Source organism: Sorex araneus, chromosome 2 (assembly GCF_027595985.1).
Source record: "Sorex araneus isolate mSorAra2 chromosome 2, mSorAra2.pri, whole genome shotgun sequence".
Taxonomy (NCBI): Eukaryota; Metazoa; Chordata; class Mammalia; order Eulipotyphla; family Soricidae; genus Sorex; species Sorex araneus.
The window spans coordinates 240,140,768-240,165,949 of record NC_073303.1 but is presented as its reverse complement, the minus strand read 5'-3'; the positions used below and the strand labels follow the sequence as shown (position 1 = coordinate 240,165,949).

Genomic DNA, 25,182 nt, shown 5'->3' with positions numbered 1-25,182 from the left:
TGCTATTCGTCCAAGCTGGGATAGGGCCCTTTAAGGCGCTGCCACACACGATAGGCCGGCCCCCCATACGACCTTCCAAGCATGGCGGGGGGGCGGGGCTGCGGCGCGCCCTGCGGCGAATAATTTAAAGGGGCCGCGCCTGCGGCGCCGGGCGGAACGCTAGCAGTGTTGGCGAGAGTGAACCACATCTACGAGGTCCCTGGGTGAGTCCGGGTTTCAGTCGGCACTGCAGGGGCGTCCCTTCTAGGGTCGTTCGCGAGCTCTCAACTTTCCCAAGATCTGTTCCCCACGCGAGCCCTCAACTTTCCCAAGATCTGTACCCCACCGATTCCTGCTAGTCCCCGACTTTCTGATACTCCCATCCCCCCTCCCCATTCCAGGCAGGTGTTTTCCGCACCAGTAGACAGGTGCGCCCTAGGATGGCAGGGGACTAGGTAGTGTCTAATTTCCAGATAGGGTTTAAAGGGTCCCCCCTGCCCTCCCGAATTTCCACGAATACTCTTAACGGTGCCAGAAACATCCTCAGAAAAGTCCCAGTATTATTCCAGCGTTCCTTCGAATCTCTCAGTAACTTTCCAGTGTGCCCCCCCCGCCCCGCCCAGTAATTCAGCGTCCCTGGTTACATCGCCCAGCAATGGCGCCAGCGTCGTTTCTAGAGACCCAGTGATGTTCCCTCTGCCCCTTCTGAGACCCCATAACTTTACTGCTTTAGTGTAAAGCATAACTGTCCACCTTTAGTGTCCACCACTCCACCCCCAGCGCCCCGGGACCTATCTCACATCTCCGCATTGCCCCCCGCCCCCCACCTCTAAAGTGGGAGCTCCGGGTCGCACACCAGCGTACCCCAGCTCCTTCCCCTCCCCACCGCGGGGGGAACTGGTGTCTCCCAGACCCCGCGGCTCGAGGGACCCTGTTTAAATGGAGCGGGGAACATTAGCCTTCACAGTAGAGCCGGGAGTACAGCCTAGGGGTCGGTTGATCATGATAGATCACCCCGGAGAAGAACCCAGGCATGGGGACGGACCCCGTGCCTGGCTGTTGACTGTTGGTGTTCGGCCGGTTGCCCTTTGGTCCCAGGTGGGGCTGGATAGATGGGGCGTCGTCCCGGTAAGTAGGTGAAGGGACCCAGGCGACGTTCTGGGGAGCTTCCTTCTTCCCTAGCCCGGGTCCCGAGGTCAACTTGCCCCACCCCTCTGCTCCTCAGCGTCGCTCCAGTGTAGCCATAAGCCCCTGGGCCCGCAGAGGGGCCGCCCAGGCGGCGGGTACGAAGTGGGCAGGGCTTGGGCGCAGGGGCACGGTTGGTGGTGGGGGAAGGGGCGGACTCAGAGACAAGACCTGCTAGGCTTCCTCCTCCAGCTTCTTGTTCCCCAAGACTCCGGACTACGAGATCTGCCGCAGATCCGAAGAAAGCCATGGACGCTCCACTGCAAACAGGAATGGTAAGGATTGCGGGGTTTGTCTGGGGGAGTCGGGAAACGGTGCCCAGCGCGGCGCGGTAAGAACTACAACTCCCGTCGTGCTCAGCGCGCAGTGTCGTGATCTCGCGAGATTTTGGCTACGTCTGTTGGGGCGGAACTTCGTTTCCCGGCGTGCCCCGCGCACCGGCAAACCCTCAGGGAAAGAGTTAGCGCCCCCGGGGAGGGAGCCGCGCCAGCCCATTCTGCAGATGGGGACGTCGAGTCCCGGGTTGACTGACACCTCCTCGGGGGCGGAGGGGACGGAGGGGGATGGGGCCCTCGAAGGCTCGGCGGGGCGTGGATGCGATCCACAACCGGTGCCGTTCGTCCCGCAGGTGTTGGGTATGATGATCGGGGCCGGAGTCGCGGTGATGGTCACAGCCGTGCTCATCCTCCTGTTGGTGCGGAGGCTTCGCGTGCCCAGTGAGAACCCGGGGGGGGACCCCTCTTGGGGGAGGCTGCGGGGTGGGAAGCGCCAGTGCCTGGATCCCTGAAGTCCGGAGAGATGGGGTCTGCTGGAATCCGCACGCAGCGCCCTCAAGGCTGGCGGCGCATTCTGCAGAGCCCCCAACTTGAGTTGCCCTCTCTGACCCCTCCAACTTCATCCCAGAAACCCCAGCCCCCGAGGGCCCGCGGTATCGGTTCCGGAAGAGAGATAAAGTGCTTTTCTATGGCCGGAAGATTATGCGGAAGGTGAGTCCAGGACCCCTGGGGAGGGGGTCCCCCGCTGGTCACAAGAAGGCCCTTTTATCCCGGTCTTCCGAGCAGCCAGTTGATTGCCTCCCCTTTCTCTTTAATCCTCCCAGGTGTCACAATCAACTTCCTCGCTGGTGGATGCTTCAGTCTCCACTACTTCCCGGCCACGCATGAAGAAGAAACTTAAAATGCTCAACATTGCCAAGAAGTAAGGCAGGACTGAGTGTGTGTGCCTGGCGCCGGAGGGGGTGAGAGGTGGAGCGGCCCCCGGGATGTCTCGGGATGTCTCGGGGATCAGCCCACACAGGGCAGATCTAAAGGTTCTTTGAAGTCCCTGGGCTGCCTTGGGAGCAGAGGAGCTGGGAGTCTCAGGGTGGCAGAGACCGGGGAAGAGCTTGCTCACTGGGCGCAGACCTCGGCAAGGAAGCTGGCACTGGCTTTTCTCTGATAGGAAGCTGTGCCAGAGATTTGCCTGTGCCAACAAGGCCATTTTCCGGGGCTAGAGCAATAGCACAGCAGGTAGGGCATTTGTCTTGCACGCAGCCAACCCGGGTTCTATTCCCAGCATCCCATATGGTCCCTTAAGCACTGCCAGAGGTAATTCCTGAGTGCAGAGCCAGGAGTAACCCCTGTGCATTGCCAGGTGTGACCCAAAAAGCAAAAAACAAACAAGGCCACTTTCCTAGACTGGACTCTAGGGCATCCTCTGACACACAAAAAAGTGACATTTCTGGGGCTCTGTCCTCATCTTGGAAAGCTGCTGACTTAGGTCTATCTCAGGGGCTTAGTGGAAAGGCCATCCTGGTGTTCTCATTGGGGATTTGGCCTTTTTTTTTTTCATTTACTTTTTGGTAAAATCCAGTTAGTAAATACCTCAGGCTGCGCCAACTATCTGCCACTCTGCCACAACGACTCAGCTCTGGACAATGTATACATGAGTGAACAGGAGTTACTAATAAAACTAATAAGACAACAAGTGGCAGGCCTGATTGGGAAGAGGGCCAGTGTGCTAATAAAACTTTTTTTGTAGAAACATGAGGCAGGCCTGATTGAACAGAGAGCCAGAGGCTGCTGCCCCCTGCACCATGTGCCTGTCAAGAAGGACCACATTGTGGGTGTCCTAAGGGTGCCTGAACATCCTTCTTGTTCCCTCCACATACACCTGTCCTCCCCTCCTCCCAGGATCCTGCGCATCCAAAAGGAGACGCCCACACTGCAGCGGAAGGAGCCCCCGCCCTCAGTGCTGGAGGCCGACCTGACCAAGGGGGACCTGGCCAACTCCCACCTGCCCTCCGAGGTGCTTTACATGCTCAAGAACGTCCGGTTAGTGTCGGGGTTCCACAAGGGGGAGGGCCCGGGAGCCCCCAGGGGCCAGCCTGACCTCGAGCATGCCTGGCCCTGCCCGCAGGGTGCTGGGTCACTTTGAGAAGCCTCTGTTCCTGGAGCTGTGTCGTCACATGGTCTTCCAGCGGCTGAGCCAGGGCGACTATGTCTTCCGGCCAGGCCAGCCAGATGCCAGCATCTATGTGGTGCAAGATGGCTTGCTGGAGCTCTGTCTACCAGGACCCGTGAGTGGGTACCCCAGGGTGAGGGGGCAGGGTGGGAGGCGCAGTAGGAAACCAGCAGGGCTGGGGGCCACGTGGGTTGGTGGTCTTTATTTATTTATATATTTATTTATTTGTTGCTTTTTGGGTCACACCCAGCGATGCACAGGGGTTACTCCTGGCTCTGCACTTAGGAATTACCCCTGACAGTGCTCAGAGGACCATAAAGGATGCTGGGAATTGAACCCAAGTCGGCCGCATGTAAGGCAAATGCCCTACCCGCTGTGCTATTGCTCCAGCCCCATGGTGGTCTTAATTTTTAAAAATTTTTGTTTTGGGGCCACATCCGGTGACAATTAGGGCTTACTCCTGGCTCTGCAGTCAGGAATCACTCCTGACGTGGGGTGCCAGGGATAGAACCCGGGTTGGCTCTGTGCAAGGCAAGCGCCCTACCTGCTGTGCTATCACTCTAGCCCCTTATTTTTGTGTTTTGGGGCCCCCACTTGGCTGTCCTCAGGGTTTACCACTGGCCCTGTGCTCAGGGATCGCTCCTGGAAGTGTTCTATTGACCATATGGGTTGCCAGAGATTGAACCTGGTTTGTCTGTGTGCAATTTAAGCAGCCACCTGCTCCAGCTCCATGCCTTTTTTTTTTTTTTTCTTTTTGGGTCACACCCGGCGATGCACAGGGGTTAACTCCTGGCTCTGCACTCAGGAATGACTCCTGGCAGTGCTCAGGGGACCATATGGGGTGTTGGGAATCAAACCTGGGTCGGCCATGTGCAAGGCCCTACCCACTGTGCTCCAGCCCCACCCCATGACTTTTTAATTTTAGTAAAGAACCGTGATTGATAAAGCTACTGAGGGTTGAGTTTTAGACATGTATTCTTTAGCATTAATTCCACCACTAGTGCCATCTTCCCTCCACTAATGTTCCTACATTTCCTCCTGCTCCCCAAGGGAGCCAAGGACTTTATAAATTTTTTGTTTAAATGTGTGCATGTGTGTGTGTGTGTGTGTATGTGTGTGTGCGCACATATGCGCCATACCAGGTTTGGGGCAGGAGACCACATCAGTTCCAGGTATCTGACCTAAATCTTCCACCAGCAAAACCTGCACAAGGAGCGCTTTGTGTTTTGTTTTGTTTTGTTTTTCTTTTTGGGTCACACCCAACGATGCACAGGGGTTACTCCTGGCTCTTTACTCAGGAATTACTACTGGCGGTGCTCAGGGGACCATATGGGATGCTGGGGTTCAAACCCGGGTCGGCCGCGTGCAAGGCAAACCCCCTTCCCGTTGTGCTATCGCTCCAGCCCCCAAGGAGCGCTTTGAATCTGCTCCCCAATGGCTGTGTTGGCTTTCTAAACGTGCAGACAGGCAGGCGGAGGGAATGTGGGGCGCTCAGAGAATCCGGGGTGCCGCTTTTCATGTGTCAAGGGGTTTAGGGACCATTGCCTTAGTGATCAGTAACTTACAGGGGAGAGGGTAAGGGGAACAACTCCAGGGGTGGGGGGGTAAGGGCGGGGGCAACGCAGTTCAGCAGCGCCCCCTGGTGTTTCAGGACGGGAAGGAGTGTGTGGTGAAGGAGGTAGTCCCTGGGGACAGTGTCAACAGCCTACTGAGTATCCTGGACGTCATCACTGTGAGTGGCCAGTCGTGGGAAGGCTGGATAGTGGGGGTTCTCCCAGTGTGGGGAGGGGTTTTGGAGGGGGAACCCCTGGGAATCCCTGTTGCTGCTGGTTATCCGTCATGGTCCCGTCTTCTGCCTGGGAGACTGGACTGGGAGGAGATTGCACGGCGGCACCCGACCTTGGTCCTCTCCACCCCATCCCGCCTCAGGGTCACCAGCACCCCCAGCGCACCGTGTCCGCCCGGGCTGCCCGCGACTCCACGGTGCTGCGGCTGCCGGTGGAGGCCTTCTCCGCCGTCTTCACCAAATACCCGGAGAGTTTGGTGCGCGTGGTGCAGGTGCGTGCGCCTCCCGCCCTGTGTGCGGTGTGTCAGCCTGGGGTTGGCACCCCGCAGTCTGCGGGTGGCCTACCCCCGAGCATCCCGCCCGCCTCCCGCAGCTGCCTCGGGCCCCCTGTCCCCTCTGCTTTCAGGGGTCTTTCAGGCCCTGCCTTTCACTGCCAGCGGCTTTTCGCCCGTCCAGGACCCACATTCTTTTTGCTGTCTTGGGTGGGGGGTGGGGGAGCGACTCTGGAGGTTGAAAATGGTTCCTTGTATTTTGGGGGGAGGGGGTGGAGGTAGACCATGCCATACCGGGCGTGGAATCATAGGACCTCCTGTATACAGATGTGCAGAGCCTGTGCCCCAGCGCTTTGAGCCAACCACCCCTTCCTACCCATTCTTTCTTGACCACGCCCAGCCACACCCTTCCCTGACCACGCCTCCACCTGGCCACACCTTTCCCATCCTCACCCCTGACCAACCCATTCAAACACACCCTCCCCTAACCACGCCTCTGACCACGCCCTTCTGGCCACGCCCCCTTAGCCACTCTGGGCCAAACCCATCTTGCCACACCCAGGACCACCTCCCCTTTTCTATCACACCCCCTGTGACCACGCCCCCACGCCCACTTCCCAGATCATCATGGTGAGGCTGCAGCGGGTCACTTTCCTTGCGCTTCACAACTACCTGGGACTCACCAATGAACTCTTCAGCCATGTGAGTTGTGGGGAGACCCCGTGCTGGTCCAGGTGTGTTGCGGGGGGCCAGGGGCGTTAGATGGCCCTGTCCTGCCCAGATCTGCCACTGAGGCCACTGTCCGCCCCGCAGGAGATCCAGCCCCTGCGCCTCTTCCCCAGCCCTGGCCTGCCTGCCCGCACCAGCCCTGTGAGGGGCTCCAAGCGCGTGGTCAGTACCTCGGCCACTGAGGAGCCCCGGGAGAACCCAGGCCGGCCGCCAGACCCCACCGGGGCCCCACTGCCCGGACCTGCAGGTACCCCAGCAAACGCCGGCTCCCAACACGTCTTCCCAGAAGTCCAACTCCCAGCCCCCATTCTCTCCCAGATTCCGATTAACCCGCCCCTTCCCTTCTTAGCTAAGTGTCCCCTGCCCCAGTTTGAGCGTGCGCATCCCATGAGAACCCCTGGACTGGGCCCCACAAACCCGTTGGAATTACTTTGCCTTGTCCCAGGTCCCCAGGGACTCAGAGCTTCCCCCTCCCAATCTCCCCACTCCGTCCCCCTCTCCATCCCTTTTTTATATCTGGCGACTTGGAGGCAGAGGGGCACAATCGCCTGAACCCCTCTCTCCCACAGGGGACCCTGTGAAGACGCCCACCTCCCTGGACACCCCTTCCGCCCCCCTGCTGAGTCGCTGTATCTCCATGCCTGTGGACATCTCAGGTTTGGGGTGCTGGATGGAGGGGGTGGGGGCCAGGCATCAGGCTTCCAGGGCTGAAGTGTAGAGCCCTCAGTCTCCTGGGGGGAGGGAGCCGAGCCACCCCCAGCGGTGTTCAGGGCTGACGCCTGACTTTGTGCTCAGGGATCACTCCTGGGGACACTTGGGGACCTTGTGTGGTGCTACAGGTAGAATTAAGGCTGACAGAGCTCCAGCCCTGCCTGTCTCTTATCACTGGTTTTTCTAATCTGAGAAATCGACCAGCCGACAACGATCCCAGCTCTGTGGGGCCCAGCGAGCTGTGGCACCAGCCGGGCTCCATTAGTCATGTCTGCAGGGAACACAGCCCTTGGCCCCAGGTGGAGGCCGTGCTGATGAGGGTCAGCCCTGCAGCCCGCACGGTCCTCATGGCTTGCACGCTGTTCCCCACCCCCTACCCCAACTAGGCTTGCAGGGCAGTGGCCCCCGCTCCGACTTTGACATGGCCTGTGAGCGTGGCCGCATCTCCGTGTCGCTGCAGGAAGAGGTTTCCGGGGCGCCCCCGGCAGCGCCCGCTCGGGTGAGACTCTGCCCTGTGCCCACGCCACCCCACGGTGCCCTCTCGGCCCCAGGGAGGAGCAGGGAGGTGACCCATCCCGCCGTCCCTGCAGACCCCCACCCAGGAGCCCCGCGAGCAGCCGGCGGGCGCCTGTGAGTACAGCTACAGCGAGGACGAGTCGGCCAGTGGCGGCTGCCCCTTCGGGCCCTACCAGGGCCGCCAGACCAGCAGCATCTTCGAGGCGGCCAAGCGGGAACTGGCCAAGCTGATGCGGATCGAGGTGGGAGCCCCTGAGCAATACCCGGGCTGCTGGGAGGGTGCAGAGGCTGGCAGGACCCCCGCCTCACCGCCCCACTCCCCTGCCTCGCCCTCCCCAGGACCTCTCCCTCCTGAACAGCCGAGTACTGCTGCATCACGCCAAGGCTGGGACCATCATTGCCCGCCAGGGGGACCAGGTAGGGCCGACCTCTGACCTCTCTTTGCTCTTCGACCTCTCTTTGCTCTTTGACCTCTCTGCCTCTCACACCTTCCGCCTCTGGACCTGTCACCCTTCTATCTCATCCCTAATACTTTTTCGTCTATTTCTTTACTTGGGGATCATGCCGGAAGTGCTCCTGGCTCTGTGCTCAGGGATCCACTCCTGGTGGGGTTCAGGGCACCCTCTGGCATGCCTTGCATCTAACTGAGGTCTGTGCAAGGCATGTGCCTTAAATCCTGGACTATCTCTCTGACCCTCTTTCTTTTATTTTGGGGACACCTCTGGGGGTGCTCAGGAGTTACTGTTGGCTTTGTGCCCAGTGATCACTCCTGGCAGGCTTCGAGGATCATCTGGAGTGCTGGGGATTGAACCCAGGTCTGCTGCGTGCAAGGCAAATGCCCTAGCCACTGTACCATTGCTCTGCGCACCCTCTGTTTTTTTGGATTGTTGTGGGGGCATCTCACCTGCAGGTGCTCTCCGAGGTATTAAGGTGCTGAGGGTCGAACTTGGGAGTGTTCATGTGCTAGGCGTGAGTCCCACTGCTTGAACACATACCTGGCCCCAGCCCTAACGCTGTTTGCCACCCCTGACCTTTCCCTTAATCTCTTATTTTATTTTCTGACTCCTTGGCATCACAGTCAGCGTTGACATTCTACTTCTGGTTGGCATTCTGCTTCAGCGGCCCTCAGTAAACACGTCCCAGTCAGAATTCAGTCCCAAAGGCCATGAACCAGCTCCAGGAGTTGTATTCCAGGAGGTACAGAAAGTCATATCTCCCAACCCTTCAACCCTCCAAGAAGGGAAACTGAGGCCTTCTAAGGGAAGCAATTTGGCCAGGATGGCACAGTCAGGAAGCACCAGAGGGAGGGTACCAGAGCGAGAAGACCCAGTATGATATATAGGTCTCACCTCCTCTGCGCTTCCGGTGTGAGCTCTGGGGGAATCTTCTCGAAAGTTCTAGAAAGTTCCTCAACTGGCAGAATGGCGGTTCTAATCATTTCCACCTTCTTGAAGGGTCTGGAGGATCCAAGAGGCTCAGTTCTGCGCTGTCTGAGGGCTTGCACGGGTGGCAGAGCCAGAGAGGGGTTGGGGATGGACCACCAGAGCTGGGGAGGGGGCTCCCAGAGGAAAGCCCCGGGCTTGGGTGGGGAGGGGGCCTGCTTATATGCTTAGATACTTGGCAGCTTGGCCCGTCTGATTCAGCCCTGGCCTTCTGCTGCTCATGGCAGCTTTGCAGGGCGGCAGCTGGGAGAAGCCATGCTAATGGTGGCATGTGGCAGAGGCAGCCGGGAAGGGAATTCTTGTCACTCTTGCCTGTGTGGGAGCCCAGCCTCCCAGCCTTTCCCTTCTGGACTTTTCCTCCAAGCCTGTGGTGCATCCCACCCCCAGACACTTTCACCACCCCGTTCTCCTAAGGCATTGGGCTATGCCCAGAACTTCTTTCCGCCTGCCTTTTCTCCCTGTTCTTGTGGGGGGTAGGAGGGAGGCACACACTTATTGGGGCACCAGAAATCACATCAATAATACTGGCTGTATGGCCAAGAGATAGGACAGAAGGAGGGTGGCTGGCCTGGCACACAGCTGACCCAGGAGTGATCCCTGAGTGCAGAGCCAGGAGTCAACCTGAGCACTGCTGGGTGTGGCCAAAAATTAAAAAAGTAAAATAAAAACAATGCTGACCAATGGGCTGGAGCAATAGCACAGCAGCAGGGCGTTTTCCTTGCACGTGGCCGACCCAGGTTCAATTCCTCGGTCCCTCTCCAAGAGCCCGGCAAGCTACCAAGAGTATCCTGCCTGCACAGCAGAGCCCGGCAAGCTCCCCGTGGCATATTGGATATGCCAAAAACAGTAACAACAAGTCTCACAATGGAGACGTTACTGGTGCCGGCTCGAGTAAATCGATGAGCAACAGGATGACAGTGACAGTGGCTGACCAATAGCCCTTGGAATGTGGGGTGGGGCTGGGGATGGAGCTCTTGTCCTCCTGCCTGAGAGTTCGGGGCTCTCCTAGTGAGCCCCCGCTGCAGGTTGGGACCTCAGATCCAGAGTTTTGTTTGGGGGCCACACCCAGTGATGTAGGGTCCCAGTGCAGCTTGGGGAACCACTGTGGCATACTCAGGGGACCATGGGGTGCTGGGGATCGAATTTGGGGATCCTGCATGCAGAAAGCCTGCACTCTGACCCCTCGAGCTCCCCTGACCCCTCGAAATTCCTGGAGATCAGCATTAGCAGCGTTGGGGCTTTCTGAGATCCCAAGAAGGAGAAATCCGCTTCCCCAGCGGAGACCAGAGGGCAGCCGGATGTGCCTGGTGCCCGTGGTGCTCTCAGAGGCACATGCCTGGGTTCAAGCCATAGGAACAGTGGGGAGGGCAGTCGCCTTGCACATAGACCACCCGGTTCCATCTCCAGCACCCCATAGGTTCCCCGGAGCCCCACCAGGAGTGATCCCTAAGCACAGAGCCAGGAATGTCTGAGCACCACCGGGTGTGGTTCCCTCCAAACAAAATAAAACCAGGGATGGAGCGATAGCACAGCAGGTAGGGCATTTGCCTTGCATGTGGCCGACCCCGGTTCGATCCCCCAAGCACTGCCAGGAGTAAGTCCTGAGTGCAGAGCCAGGAGTAACCCCGTGCATTGCTGGTATGACCCAAAAAGAAAAAGAAAAAAACCCAAAAAACCAAACAACGTAGCTATGTCTTGGGTGGTGCCGGTCGGCTCAGCATTCCCTGGTGCATACGGCCCCACCCGCTTCTGTGTTGGGGCATCCTGCTGGTGCATTGCAGGGATGGGGAGTCTCTCCCCCTACGGCGCCTTTAAGAGACCTGCCAGGGTGGGACTGGGAGGTGTTCGTTGGGCACTAGCCAGAGAAGACGTGGGTGCCCCGTCTGCCCCCCACAGAGGCAAGCAGCAGCAGTGAGGGGGTGGCAGCCCTGGGGAAGCCAAGTCTTGCCAAATCCCGGCTGTTTCCGGCAGCAAAGATGAAGTATCTAAGTCAGACCCCACTGGGCAGGTCTCTGAGGAAGTGACCACAGCGGCGGGTGTGAATCACCCAGGACTGGGGCTGATAAGAGTCTTCAGGGCTTGGGCTTGAGCGATAGGACAGTGGGGACGGCGCTTGCCTCGCACAGCCGATGGGGTTTGACCCCTGGAACCCTATAGGGTTCCTGAGCACAGAGCCAGGAGTGAGCCCTGAGCACCACCGGGTATGGAACCCCCCCAAAAAAAAAAGAAGCATTGGGGGTTGAGGACAGAGCTTGTGCAACTTTGTAGGGGTTAGAAGAAACAGGGGAGATCCATCCATCCATCCATCCATCCATCCATCCATCCATCCATGAATAAGTAAACAAACGAATCAATCAATCAATCAAACAAAAATCAAATAAAAAAAAAGAAACGGAAAAGCAAAAGAAAAAAAGGTAGTTTCTCGGAAACCAAAGGAAGTCCACAGACCTGGGGAGTGAGAGGGACAAAGGGGTGTTCATATATATTATAGTATTATTTACAACACTGTATTTATATCATATAGTTTACATTATGTATAACATTTATATTTATATTCAATTGTAGTAGCATTATATATAACACAAACAAGTTTAATATATTAAATATAGTATATAACATTTATATAATATAAATTATATAAATACTATTATAATGTAAATTATAGTAGTATAATAACTATTATAAATAATATAAATATAATACATGTGAACTATGTAGCTTATAATATGAATTATTATATAATAGTTATAGATTATTATATAACTGTTATATAAATATATTTCAATACATATTTTAAAATAATATATTTGAATATTATATTGTGATATAATATAAATTACATACAGAATAGTTTATATATATAAGCTAGATTTGGTTTCAAGGCCACACTCAGCAGTGCTAAGGGCTGACTCCCGGCTCGGTGCTCAGGATCACTCCTGGCGGGCCTCAGGGACCCTACAGGGTGCGGAGATCGAACCTGGGTCTGATGCATGCCAGGCAGGCATCCCGCCCTCGGCCCTGTGGCTCTGGCCTCCCCCTCAGAATGTGTTGCTCTGAGCTGGGGGTGTGTGTCTTGCCCAGTGACCATCTCCCATGACCCCGGGCCCCCGTGTCTCCGCAGGACGCGAGCCTGCACTTCGTGCTCTGGGGCTGCCTGCACGTGTACCAGCGCATGATCGACAAGGCGGAGGACGTGTGTCTGTTCGTGGCGCAGCCGGGGGAGCTGGTGGGGCAGCTGGCGGTGCTCACGGGCGAGCCCCTCATCTTCACGCTGCGTGCCCAGCGCGACTGCACCTTCCTGCGCATCTCCAAGTCCGACTTCTATGAGTACGACTGGGGGGACCCTGGTGCAGGGAGTTGGTGGGTGGCAGCACCCCAGAACCCTCACCTCAGAGTCCATCTGGTCAGGGCAGTTTTGAGTCCCCGGGTCCCCCCTCCAGGCCTTTTCCCGGGCCTGAGGGCTGTGCCCAGGAGCCCCCCCATCCATGCACCCCTCCCCCACCCGCAGGATCATGCGCGCCCAGCCCAGCGTGGTACTGAGCGCTGCACACACGGTGGCCGCCAGGATGTCGTCCTTTGTCCGCCAGATGGACTTTGCCATTGACTGGACCGCCGTGGAAGCTGGCCGCGCCCTGTACAGGTACGGGGGGGGGGCTGGTCCTCCCTCGCGGCCCAGGACCCTGCCCCGGACCCTTCCCTGTCCCCGGCTGACCCAGCCCCTCCCCCAGGCAGGGCGACCGCTCGGACTGCACCTATATCGTGCTCAACGGGCGTTTGCGCAGCGTCATCCAGCGGGGCAGTGGCAAGAAGGAGCTGGTGGGCGAGTATGGCCGAGGGGACCTCGTGGGCGTGGTGAGCCCCCACCCCACTGACCTCTGACCTCTCCCAGGCAACTCTTCCCTGCTTTTTTTTTTTTGTTCAGGGGGTGGGTTGTGGAGTTGGGGGCCACACTTGGCAGTGCTCGGGGCTGACTCCTGGCACTGCACTCACGGATCACCCCTGGCAGGGCTCAGGGGGACCCATGGGGTGCCGAGGATTGAACTTGGGGTGGCAAGTACCTCCCAGCCCCTCTTCCCAGCTCTTTTCCTGGCCAGTGGGGGCAAAGGCAGGGCATGATCCCTGCGCTGAATGGTGATTCCATCTCGACGTCTCCATCACTGTGGGGTGAGGGTGCCCAAAGAAGCCCCCTCCACGCCCCTTTTCCAGAGCTCTGCTATACAGCAGTACCTGGCTTCTGGGTGTCTGCCCCTGACCTGGGCTCCCGCGGCCCAGGAGCCCCGTTGACACCCGCGTTCCCCCAGGTGGAGGCTCTGACACGGCAGGCGCGTGCCACCACGGTGCACGCAGTGCGAGACACAGAGCTGGCCAAGCTCCCCGAGGGCACCCTGAGCCACATCAAGCGGCGCTACCCCCAGGTGTGACCCCAAGGGAGGCAAGCGGGTGTGAATGCGGCGGGGGGGGGGGGTGGGGGTCTGGGGTGAGGGGGTGGAGCCCTAAAGGAGGTGGCCACACCTGCTAGCGGGGACAGAGCTTTTGGGGAGCCCAAGTCACGGGGGACCCCAGGACTCTGGGAGAGGAAGGGAAAGTGGGACTGGCATAGTTGCTTCTCCAGTCTTATTGGACCAACGCTACAGGTTGTGACCCGCCTCATCCACCTTCTGAGCCAGAAAATTCTGGGGGATTTGCAGCAGCTACAAGGACCTTTTCCAGGTGAGAGCTGGCCTGGTCCATAGCATGCTGGGAGATGTAGTCCGGCACTTAGCCCGCTCGAGGGGCAGGGCTAAGCAGAGCAGAGCATGCTGGGGATGTAATCCAAGGCAGTCTGGGGCGGGGCAAGGCCAAGTGCATGCTGGGGAATGTAGTCCAGTACCCGGGAAGGGCCGTGGACCCAGAGCATACTGGGAAACGGGCGTCTGAGCATCCAGCTCTTGCTCTGGGGGTGTTTTGCAGTCTGAGGCAGAACCTGTTTTGGTGCTTGCTGGGGATGGGGATGGAGCTCAGGTTCCTGATCCTGTCAGGAAATGGGAGTTCTAGACCCAGGGCACCAGTGCTGGTGAGGTCTAGAGATGTTGTGCCAAGGGGCTGGCCATTAATAGGCGAGCTTGGTTGTTCTGGGTGTCAGGGCTTGCCTGGGGAACAAAGTCCAGCCCCTGGACAGTCTGGGACAGCGAGTCCCAGAGCACAGAATGCTGGGAAATGGAGTTGCTAGTTCACTCCTAGCTCGGATATGATTGTAGGGCAGCAGAATTTTTGTCTGGGGTCATGATTTTTGGCTTTTGGCTTATTTTGGGGTCACACCCAGAGATGCTCAGAGCTTACTTCTGGCTCTGCACTCAGGAATTATTCCTGGTGGTGCTCGGAGGTTCCCGGTATGGGATGCCGGGGATCGAACCTATGTCAGCTGCAAAAGCTCCCTCTCCACTGTATTATGGCTCCGGCCGCAAAGAACTCTCATTCGGACTTTTTCCAGTATTAGCTGGGGAACTGGGGGTGGAGGCGTCAGGACCCAGAAGTGCCCCGTTGATCTGATCTGTCGTGGTTTCCACAGGTTCCGGGCTCGGTGTCCCCCCTCACTCGGAGCTCACCAACCCGGCTAGCAACCTGTCGACAGTCGCGGTCCTACCTGTGTGTGCCGAAGTGCCCATGGTAGCCTTCACACTGGAATTGCAACATGCCTTGCGAGCCATTGGTCAGTGAGGGGGCGGAGCATGATGAGAGGGGCGGGGCATGGGTGGGCGGGGCATTGGGCATGTCAGTTGGTTGGCGATGGGGGTGTGGTCAATGACAGTGGAACCTTAACCCGTGGAATGTGCGGGTGATGTTCTCTGATAGAACTCCCGTGCCCCTCGGGCCCGGGACTTAACCTTGCTTCCTAATCTCTCCTCAGGTCCCACACTACTCCTCAATAGTGACATTATCCGGGCCCGCCTCGGGGCCTCTGCACTGGATAGGTATGCTGTTTGGGGGTGCAGAGCAGGGGGCGGGAGAGGGGAAGGGAGGACTGGTGGGGGCTTGAAGCCTAGATTCTTCTGTTTTTTTTGTTTTTTTTTTTCTTTTTGGGTACACCCGGCGATGCACAGGGGTTACTCCTGGATCTGCACTCAGGAATCATCCCTGGCGGTGCTCAGGGGACCATATGGGATGCTGGGAATCGAACCCGGGTCGGCCGCGTGCCAGGCAAACGCCTACCCGCTGTGCTATTGCTCCAGCCCCCCATGTTTTTATTTTGGGGTTCCCACCTGACTGTGCGTGGGGCTTACTCTTGGCTTTGCATTCAGGGATCACTCCTGGTAAGCTCGGGGACCCTCTGGGGTCTCACCGTTGGCCATGTGCAAGGCAAACTCCCTCCCCACTGTGCTTCACTCGGCCTCAACCTATGATTCATTTCTTTGCTTCTTTTTTTTTTTTTTTTTTTTTTGCTTTTTGGGTCACACTCAGCAGTGCTCAGTGGTTACTTCTGGCTCTGCACTCAGGAATTACTCCTGGCGGTGCTCAGAGGACCATATGGGTAGCTGGGGATCGAACTGGGGTCAACTGCGTGCAAAGCAAATGCCCTACTCACTGTACTATTGCTGCGGCCCCAGCGTAGAATTTTCTTTCTTCCTTTTTTTTTTCCTTAATTAGTTTTTGGGCCATTTCCAGCGATGCTCAGAGGTTACTCCTGGCTCAGCGCTCAGGAATCACTCTTAGCAGTGCTCAGGGGACCATATGGAGTGCCAAGGATCGAACCTGGGTCCTGCCCGCGTCCTATGGCTTGAACTCCCTGGATCCTAGGTTCTTCCGGCCCTGGTTCCAGTTCTAGGTGTGACCGGAGCAGTAGGGCGTCCACTCATTTCATCAATGGGTTGCCAATGCAATGAGTATTTCCCCGGAGGGCGCAGACTTGTGGGGGTCCCTCCCTACTCCACCCCTAGCAATGAACATTTGTTTTTTGGGGGGGACCCCAGAACAACCTCGAGATGACAGGCTCCACCCCCACCCCAGTATCCAAGAATTCCGCCTGTCCGGGTGGCTGGCCCAGCAGGAAGACGCGCACCGCATTGTCCTCTACCAAACGGACACGTCGCTGACGCCCTGGACCGTGCGCTGCTTGCGTCAGGCCGACTGCATCCTCATCGTGGGGCTGGGTGACCAGGAGCCAACACTCGGCCAGGTTCAGAAGGCCTTTAACTACCTTTCTGGGGCCCTGGGACCCCATCTTTCGCAAGCCAAGCATGCATCAGGCCATGCGTACCCTCACCATGGTCTGGGCAGATGGGGCGGAGCTGGGTGGAAAAGGCCCGGATTGGTGACTTCTGTTCCCCATATCTCCCCCTTGTTCCCCGTAGCTGGAGCAGATGCTGGAAAACACGGCAGTACGCGCGCTCAAGCAGCTGGTGCTGCTGCACCGGGAGGAGGGCGCAGGGCCCACGCGCACCGTGGAGTGGCTCAACATGCGCAGCTGGTGCTCAGGGCATCTGCACTTGCGCTGTCCCCGCCGCCTCTTCTCACGCCGCAGCCCCGCCAAGCTGGTGAGGGCTGGGGTTCTCTTAGGGGCTGCCTGTTTGGAGAGCTGCGGGGGTGACCCTGGAGGGGACCAAGGAGGTCCACGGGCTGCATCCTACACCATTTTACCCTCCCTAGCATGAGCTCTACGAGAAGGTCTTCTCCAGGCGCGCCGATCGGCATAGCGACTTCTCCCGCCTGGCGCGGGTTCTCACAGGCAACACCATTGCCCTGGTGCTGGGCGGAGGCGGGGCCAGGTGAGGGGTGGGGTCAAGTCGGATTGGTGGGACCTCCACGGGGGCGGGGGCAGTGTGAGGGGCGGGATCAAGTTGGATTGGTGGGATCCCACGGGGGCGGGGCAGAGTGAGGGGCGGAGTCAAGTCGGATTGGTGAGGCCCTCCCCGGGGTGGGGCATTGTGAAGAACCCAGTGGGATTGGGGGGCCCTCTTACAGGGGCTCCGCGAGGGGTGGGTTGGTAAGATTTGGGTAGCCCTGAAGGATTGGCTCATATTGGGGGACAGTGTCAGGGTGTTTTAGCAGTGGGGGTGGTTCTCGGGGAGGACCTGGGACAGGGGCTGAGGGCGGGGCTAGTGGAGAGGCGGGACCATACTTGAGTAAGGGTGGGGTTTGCCCCCAGAGCGAGGTCTGAGTCCAAAGCTATGGGTGCAGCCCCAGAGATGGGGAGCTCCTGGGATCCAGGCCGCAAGGATCCCAGTGGTTCACCAGGGCTCCTTCCCTTGTAGGGGCTGCTCCCACATTGGGGTGCTGAAGGCTTTAGAGGAGGCAGGGGTCCCAGTCGACCTGGTGGGCGGCACATCCATCGGCTCCTTCATTGGTGCCCTGTACGCCGAGGAACGAAGCGCCAGCCGCACCAAGCAGCGGGCCCGGGAGTGGGCCAAGGTGTGTGTCCCCCCCACTGCCTCCTGCTTCGTCCACACCCCCAGTTCCCCCCTCCACCCCCCTCCCCCGGTTCAAATAAACAGGCCCTAGGCCCAGAGAGATGGTATAGCAGGGAGGGCACAAGCCTTTCATTTGGCCCATCCAGGTTCAGACCCCGGCACCCCATAGGGTCCCCCAGCCCCGCCAGAAGTGATCCTGGAGCACAAGCCAGGATCTCAGCCCTGAGTACCCCCGGGTATCAACCCAAAAGCAAATCAAGCATAGGGGCCAGAGCGGTTTCCGGGTTGGATCACTGGCACCCCATATGGTCTTCTGAACACCACCAGGAAAGATTCTGGAGTGCAGAACCAGGAAAAAAACCTGAGCATAGCTGGGTGTGGCCCCCAAACAAATAAACAAGACAAATGACCAGGCCCCTTAGGCTGAAACCTGTGGGGACCCCACTCTTCATCCTGGCTCCCCACCCAACCTCAGTGGGCGTGTCCTCTCGTGACCACGCCCCCGAGGCTACCACGTGACATGACCGGTCTCTACCACCTCCTACCTCGATTCTAGAGGATGACTTCGGTGCTGGAGCCTGTGCTGGACCTCACGTACCCGGTCACCTCCATGTTCACCGGCTCCGCCTTCAACCGCAGCATCCACCGCGTCTTCCAGGACAAACAGATCGAGGTGCGCCGTGGCCCCCCACCTTGCGCCCTGCCTGGCCCCGGCCCCGCCCAGTCCCATCTCCAAACCCACAGGCGTCCCTCTCTCCCCCTCCCACCCCACCCGCAGGACCTGTGGTTGCCCTACTTCAACGTCACGACAGACATCACTGCCTCAGCCATGCGTGTCCACAAAGATGGTGCGTTCCCCACCCCCCCCACGCTCCCCGCGCCCCCGTCCCACCGCCAGCCCGGAAGGGCCACAATGATTTGCATGGGGTCGGGGCGCAGCAGGGGCGGGCACTGGGGACCGTTTGTTAACACGAGTGACCGTCAGCCCCGCGGCCTAATTGCCGGCCACTAACCTCCACCCACTAATGCCCCAGCGGCCCCCAGGTACGTGTGTCCCCCCCCGGGGTGGGGAGCCGGCCGCCGAGCTGGGTGCCTCATGCCCTGCCCGCCGTCCCCGCAGGCTGCGTGTGGCGCTATGTCCGGGCCAGCGCCTCCTACTGCCCTTACCTGCCCCCACTCTGCGACCCTCAGGACGGGCACCTGCTGGTGGACGGGTGCTACGTCAACAACGTGCCAGGTCAGCGAGCCCGCCCGCTGGGCTGGCCGGGGACCTCCGAGCGAGTCTGAGCGTGTCTGCGCGTGTCTGTTGTGTGTGTCCCCCCCAACGGGCAGGCTCGCTGTGGCGGTACGTGCGCGCCAGCATGACTCTCTCGGGCTACCTGCCCCCGTTGTGTGACCCCAAGGACGGGCACCTCCTCATGGACGGCGGCTACATCAACAACCTGCCAGGCAAGTGTCTGCCCGCCCCTGCCCCACCCCGGCCCTGACCCCCTGCGCCCACGAGCCCCCCCAAAGGCCCAGCCCTGGAGAGCCGCCCTCCTCCCCACTCCCTTCTGCAAGCCCACATCTGTCCCCCACAAGCATACACAGGAGCCCACCTCGAGGTGCCTCCCTCCCCTCCCCCCACCCCCAGCAGCTGGCACCTGCCTGCACCCTGTGAAATGAACCTGTGAACCGAGCCCTCTGGGCCTATTTTTAATTTTTTTTTTTTTTTTGCTTTCACCCAGCAATGCTCAGGGGTTACTCCTGACTCTGCACTCAGGAATTGCTCCTGGCAGTGCGTGGGGGACCATATGGGATGCCGGGGATTGAACCCAGGTCCCCCGCCTGCAAGGCAAACGCCCTACCCGCTGTACTAGGCTCCGGCCCCCTCTGGATATATTGTCAGGGACACCAGCAGCCGCCTGGCTGTGCCCGAGGCTCATGCCCCTGTCAGACAGAAACTGCCCGGTCTAAGGGACCAGGAAAATGGTTTATGGGAGCGGGAGCACATGCCTGGCATGCCCCGAGGCCCCAAGTTCGATCCCCAGCACCAGGTGCTCCCCTTGCCCTCACCAACACTGCTAAGTGGGACCCCGGTGACCCCCAGCACCGCCAGGCCCAAAGTGACTGTTGAATTTTCACCGCCCTGGTCTGTGTAGGTGGGGTGATCCCTCCCTGCACCCCTGGGGAGCCCCAGCCCCCCCCCAAAAAAAACTAGTGGCAGGCACATACAGCAAGTCGCATACAAGTGGAAGAGGGACACCTTTGTGCGTGGGTCCCAGCCACGCCCAGGCAGACCCGCCTACGTGCTCACAGAGGCTTCTGGGCAGGGCTGGGGCGTGGGGGGGGGAAGGGGCGCATGCGCAGAGGAATTGGGGCCCTGGGACTTCGGCCTCTGGCGCGGGCCCTGCGCTTTCGCGCACACCCGGCGCACACCTGCAGGTGGGGCGCCTCAGTGACCAAGGTAAGTGTTATCACCCTCTTCTCCCCCTTCGCTCCACCCCTGCTCTGGGTCCATGGGTTTCCTTTCTTTTATTCATCTCTTTTTGGTTTGGGGGCTCTACCCAGCGGTGCTCAGGGCTCATTCCTGGCTCTGCGCTCAGGGATCACTCCCGACGGGGCTCACGGGACCCACTGGGTGCCGGGGATCGAACCTGGGTCGGCGGCATGCAGGGCCAGTGGCTTCCCCTGCTATCCTGTCATTCCAACCCTAGGTTTGTGTTCTGAGACTTGAGGCAGCTGGGAGTGAATGGACGCACGGGATCAAGTTTCCTTGCCTGCCTGTTGACTGGGGGAAGGGGAAGAATGGCCAGTTCCTGATTGGGGGGGGGGAGGGTAGGGGTGAGACATTCTGAGAGCCACTGAAGCAGCCCCATCCACGTGAGCAGGCATGTGAGACGCTGGGAGGCATGCTCAGAAACCCGCGCTTAGCCGGAACTCTGCAGCCAAGCCTGAGACCCCCAGGTCCCATCCCAAGATGTGACACATGTGCAGGAGGGGGTGGGGGGTGGCGCAGGAGGACGCGGTGCCCATACACAGACAGGAGGCGTCTGGCAGTGACAGATGCCAGCAGGTCCTCTCAGGTGTTGGAGTTTGTGGAGGTCACGGGGCCTGGGTCTGGCTTGAAGCACCGGGCACCCCAAGTTCTTCCATGGCGCCAGCAGGGACATACCCTCCATTGGAACTGTCCTTCCACCTTCCCCCTCCCCCCATCCTTCCTCTTCCTACTCTACACCATTTCCACCCAGATTATTGGAGGGGGGGTGGTTTTTATTTTTTCTTTTTGGGTCACACCTGGCGATGCACAGGAGTTACTCCTAGCTCATGCACTCAGAAATCACTCCTGGCGGTGCTCCGGGGACCATATAGGATGCTGGGAATCGAACCCAGGTCAGCTGTGTGCAAGGCAAACGCCCTACCCGCTGTGCTATCGCTCCAGCCTCGGGTGGGGGTGTGTGTGCTTTTTTAGGTCACATCTGGCGATGCTCAGGGGCTCCTCCTGGCTCTGCATTCAGGAATTACTCCTGGCAGTGCTCAGGGGACCCTATGGGATGCCGGGGATTGAACACGGGTCGGCTGCGTGCAAGGCAGACTGCCCTCACTGCTGTCCTATCACTCAAGCCCTACCACCGAGATCCTTCTGTTACCTCATCTTTGTTCCCTGATCTGTTTTCTCTTCCCAAACTCTCCTTGACTCTTGTACTCTCTGTTCCCGTGTCTGTTTTTGTGGGTTGATTTTTTTTATGGGGGGTTGGGGGACACACAGCCGTACTGAGTTTACTCCTGGCTTTGCGCTCAGGGATCATTCCTCACAGGTTTAGGGCACCCTGTGGGACACCGGGGATCGAATCACATGTAAGGCCAGCACCCTCCCTGCTGTACTGTCACTCCAGCTCCTGTTCATTTTTTTGAGGGGGGGCGGGATGGAGGATGAGTTTGGGCCACACCCAGCAATGCACAGGGGTCACTCTGGCTGGCACTCAGGGTACCGCGCAGTGTCAGGGATCGAACCTGGGTCAGTCACAATCAAGGCGCATCCTTCCTTGTCATCCCCTTCCTCGGTCCCCTCTTCCTGTGCCCCTGGTGCCCTGCCCCCTCGTCTCCTGTTCCCGATCTGCTGATTCTAGCCACGTTGCTGCTTCCCCACGTGTCCACCCTTCCCTTTCATCCCTGCACCTTCGCCCCTCAGCCTCCATCGCCTCCATCCCTCAGAGCCCTGTTCTGGGAACCCCCAAGGTTCCCCCATACTCCCCCCGCCCGAAACCCTTATATCCTGGATTTCCACTTTTGTGCCATTCCCATGTCCACGTGGTGGTGTTTGCATGTCTGTTTGTCTTTCTGTATCTGTGTGTGTCTATGTGTCTGTGTGTGTGTGTGTGTTTGCACGCGTGTGACCATCCCCATACCAGTCTCTGTGGAGTCCGGTGGAACTGGCCTCAACCCGCCTGGGGGTGAGGGGGGGCAGTGGGGGGGACCCGGTCTGCTGACCTCGCCCTGGCCCCACAGCGGATATCGCCCGCAGCATGGGCGCCAAGACGGTCATCGCCATCGATGTGGGAAGCCAGGACGAGACGGACCTCAGCACCTACGGGGACAGTCTGTCGGGCTGGTGGCTGCTGTGGAAGCGGCTGAACCCCTGGGCCGACAAGATCAAGGTGCCCGACATGGCGGAGATCCAGTCCCGCCTGGCCTACGTGTCCTGCGTCCGGCAGCTGGAGGTGGTCAAGTCCAGCTCGTACTGCGAGTACCTGCGGCCGCCCATCGACTGCTTCAAGACCATGGACTTCGGGAAGTTCGACCAGATCTATGTGAGCCGGTGACACCGGCCCCGGGGCCAGAGCGGGGGAGCGGGTCCCAGGGCTCCCTTCCCAGAGGGGCGCCAGTTGGGAGGTGTCTGCAGGGACAGCGGCTTTGCAGGTGCTCTGTAGGGATTCACATAGGGTGGTGTGTGGGGGTGCTGGCTGGGGGAGGGTCATGGAGTGCCAGGATGAAACCTGGAGCTCTTTTTTTTTTTCTTTTTTTGGGACACACCCGGTGATGCACAGGGGTTACTCCTGGCTCTGCACTCAGGAGTTACTCCTGGTGGTGCTCCGGGGATCATATGGAACGCTGGGGATCGAACCCAGGTTGGCTGCGTGCAAGGCAAACGCCCTACCTGCTGTGCTATCGCTCCAGCCCCAACCTGGAACTCTTGAATGTAAATCGAGAGGGTCTGTTTGTGGTGCCAGGGATGATCTGGGTAATCCCTGCAGTGCTCAGGATCCTTCGGGGGTGTACCAGTGATGCTCGGGGGACTCTGTGGTGCAGGGGATCAAATCTGCTTGGCCAGGTACAAGGCGGGAGCTTTCCCTTCTCTACTGTCTCTCTTGCCTGTCTGCCCTTCCTCCCTCCCTCCCTCCCTCCCTCCCTCCTTCCTTCCTTCCTTCCTTCCTTCCTTCCTTCCCTCCCTCCCTCCCTCCCTCCCTCCCTCCCTCCCTCCCTCCTTCCTTCCTTCCTTCCTTCCTTCCTTCCTTCCTTCCTTCCTTCCTTCCTTCCTTCCTTCCCCTTTTCCTTTCCTTGCGGTGCTCAGGACTTCTTTAATCCTGGCTCTGTGCTTAGGGACCACTCTTGGTGGAGCTCGGGGAATTCAGTGGACTTCTGGGGATCAATCCAGCCCGGGTCAGCTGCGTGCAAAGCAAGCGTCCTCCCTCCACACTGTACTCTCTAACTCCAGCATCAGAGTTTTTGTTTGTTTGGCGGCCACACCCCACAATGCTCAGGGGTTACTCTTGACTCTGCACTCAGGAATCTCTCCTGGCAGGGCTCAGGGGACCCTATGGGAGGCCAGGGACTGAAATGGGGTCAGTGGCCTGCACGGCAAGTCTCTAACTGCTGGGCTATCTCTCTCGCCCCTCCAGCATCAGACTTGTGAGGGCTCAGGAAAGGGGTCGGCAGAGGATGTGCCTTCAAAGAACCTGGGCCGGGGAGGCGGGGCCAAAGTACTGCCGGGGTTAGAATCCCCGGCACTGCAGGGTCCTCCCCTCACCCCAGGTGTTGCCCCGCTCCCAAGAGGGCGTTTGCAGACCCCCACATCCCCTCTTGGGTCTCCCGCAGGATGTGGGCTACCAGTACGGGAAGGCGGTGTTTGGGGGCTGGAACCGCGGCGACATCATTGAGAAGATGCTCAGGGACCGGCGCTCCGCGGACCTGCAGGAGAGCCGCCGCACAGACGTAAGCCCGTGCCTCCCCGCGCCCCCTGGTGGCCGGCCGCGGGGCTGCAGGTCCCACCACCCCCACAGCCCCGCCCGGCTCCCTTCCCTGCTTCTGCAAACCTCCCTGGGGGGGGGGGCTCTCTGAGCTCCTGCAGCCGTCGCCTTCCCCGCCCCTGACCTCAGTCCTGAGACCCTCCTCCCCACGCGTCTCCCTCGCCCCCCAGCTCCTGGCCTTTCCCAGCTCCGGCTTCACCGACCTGGCTGAGATCGTGTCCCGCATTGAGCCTCCCACGAGTTACGTGTCCGACGGCTGCGCCGACGGTGAGAGGCGGGCAGAGAGGGGTGTGGGGAGGCGTCCCTGGGGCTTGGACTCCCCCCACCCCTCACCTACCTGCGCCCCCTGCATCGGCAGGAGAGGAGTCGGACTGCTTGACGGAGTACGAGGAGGACGCGGGCCCCGACTGTTCGCGGGACGAAGGCGGGTCCCCCGAGGGCGCGAGCCCCAGCACCGCCTCGGAGATGGTGAAAACTGGGGGTCGGGGATGGGGGGGAGTGTGGCGGGGTGGCGGGCAGGGGCGACGCACGCTCAACTCTGGCCCATCCCCGCAGGAAGAGGAGAAGTCCTTTCTGCGCCAACGGCGCTGTGCGCCCCCCGACGTGCCCAGTTCCTCGGCTGAAGCCTAAGGACCTAACACGGGCCCCCCAACTCCCACCCTGCCCGCGCACGCCCCTGGGGCGGGGTTGGGGGAGGGCCTCTGGGGTGGCGCGCGCCCCTCCCCCCGCTGCCTGCTGCTCTACCTGCGACCCTCGTGGGGTCCCCTTACTAAAAGGACATTGCACTGAGACCTTGGGTCCTCCCAATAAAGTTGCCCTCTTGGAAGCGGCCTCCTGTGATCTTGGGGGTCCACGGTGGGAAAGCTGAGCGCTGGCGCGCTCACCCGCTGGTCCACAGCTCCTCCCACCGGCGCGCTGAAGCCACCGCCCCTCTCCGTGCCTGGAGTGCTACTGGTTTCACCTGGCACTCCTCATTCTCCTGACTGGTTCCCACCACCCTTTCACGCGGGCTTTGCATGCACAAGGAAGTGCGCTAAATTCCCCCAGAGCTCGCCTTTGACTTGACTCCCCCCCCCAACACACAAAGCAACACAGCTCTGAACCCCAGCATGGAACCCTTTTGTCTGCTTAGCCAGAAGGGGGGCCCCCACGCCCCTTGTGCATTGCTTGGGAGCTTCCCCCTAGTCAAAAGAAAAAAAATGAAGGGCCCTAATGATGGTACACTTGCCTTACAAGCTGCCAGCCCCATCCGATCCTGGCACCCCGTAGGGTCCCCCTAAGACTGCCAGGAGTCCTCCCGGAGTTCAGAGTCAGGAGTAACTCCTGAGCATCACTGGGTGCGCCCGCCTCCAAAATTAAATGAATATAGGGCTAGGGGCTGGAGAGATTATACAGGGAGAAGGATTTGCCTCGCAGGTGACCAATCCTAATTCGATTCCTGACACTGCGTAAGGTGCCCTGAGCACTGCCAGCTGTGGGCCAAAACAATAAAAAGGAAAGAACCTGGAG

The 25,182-nt window shown here is 59.4% G+C and overlaps 1 protein-coding gene across 2 annotated transcripts; it reads left to right on the top strand.

The window, feature by feature from the left end:
- Positions 1-148: 148 nt before the first annotated feature.
- On the top strand, positions 149-24,499 carry PNPLA6 (patatin like phospholipase domain containing 6). 2 transcript variants are annotated; one of them, XM_004614783.2, is made up of 34 exons: positions 149-203; positions 1,357-1,439; positions 1,793-1,880; positions 2,068-2,150; positions 2,264-2,361; positions 3,336-3,476; positions 3,562-3,721; positions 5,258-5,338; positions 5,536-5,664; positions 6,286-6,366; positions 6,478-6,640; positions 6,963-7,049; positions 7,491-7,603; positions 7,695-7,862; positions 7,960-8,037; positions 12,184-12,389; positions 12,571-12,702; positions 12,791-12,914; positions 13,364-13,477; positions 13,697-13,772; positions 14,611-14,751; positions 14,950-15,013; positions 16,047-16,215; positions 16,391-16,573; positions 16,686-16,804; positions 17,291-17,447; positions 18,003-18,119; positions 18,225-18,294; positions 18,779-18,895; positions 21,935-22,236; positions 23,522-23,638; positions 23,844-23,940; positions 24,032-24,141; positions 24,229-24,499. In XM_004614783.2, exons 2-34 carry the CDS (start codon positions 1,413-1,415, stop codon positions 24,301-24,303), a joined length of 3,987 nt encoding a protein of 1,328 aa, XP_004614840.1. In that variant the 5' UTR covers positions 149-203; positions 1,357-1,412; the 3' UTR covers positions 24,304-24,499. The 2 variants fall into 2 exon arrangements, with proteins under 2 accessions (XP_004614840.1, XP_004614839.2); XM_004614782.2 differs by lacking the exons at positions 149-203; positions 1,357-1,439 and having other exon boundaries at positions 1,597-1,880.
- Positions 24,500-25,182: the final 683 nt, after the last annotated feature.

What these genes read in the sequence shown, in the direction of transcription:
- PNPLA6 (XM_004614782.2), top strand. Translation starts at nt 1,667, where the DNA reads ATGGGGACGTCGAGTCCCGGGTTGACTGACACCTCCTCGGGGGCGGAG. An exon ending in ATGCTCAACATTGCCAAGAA is followed by an intron (nt 2,362 to 3,335) that starts GTAAGGCAGGAC and finishes CCCTCCTCCCAG; the next exon opens with GATCCTGCGCATCCAAAAGG. An exon ending in GTTTGGTGCGCGTGGTGCAG is followed by an intron (nt 5,665 to 6,285) that starts GTGCGTGCGCCT and finishes CCCACTTCCCAG; the next exon opens with ATCATCATGGTGAGGCTGCA.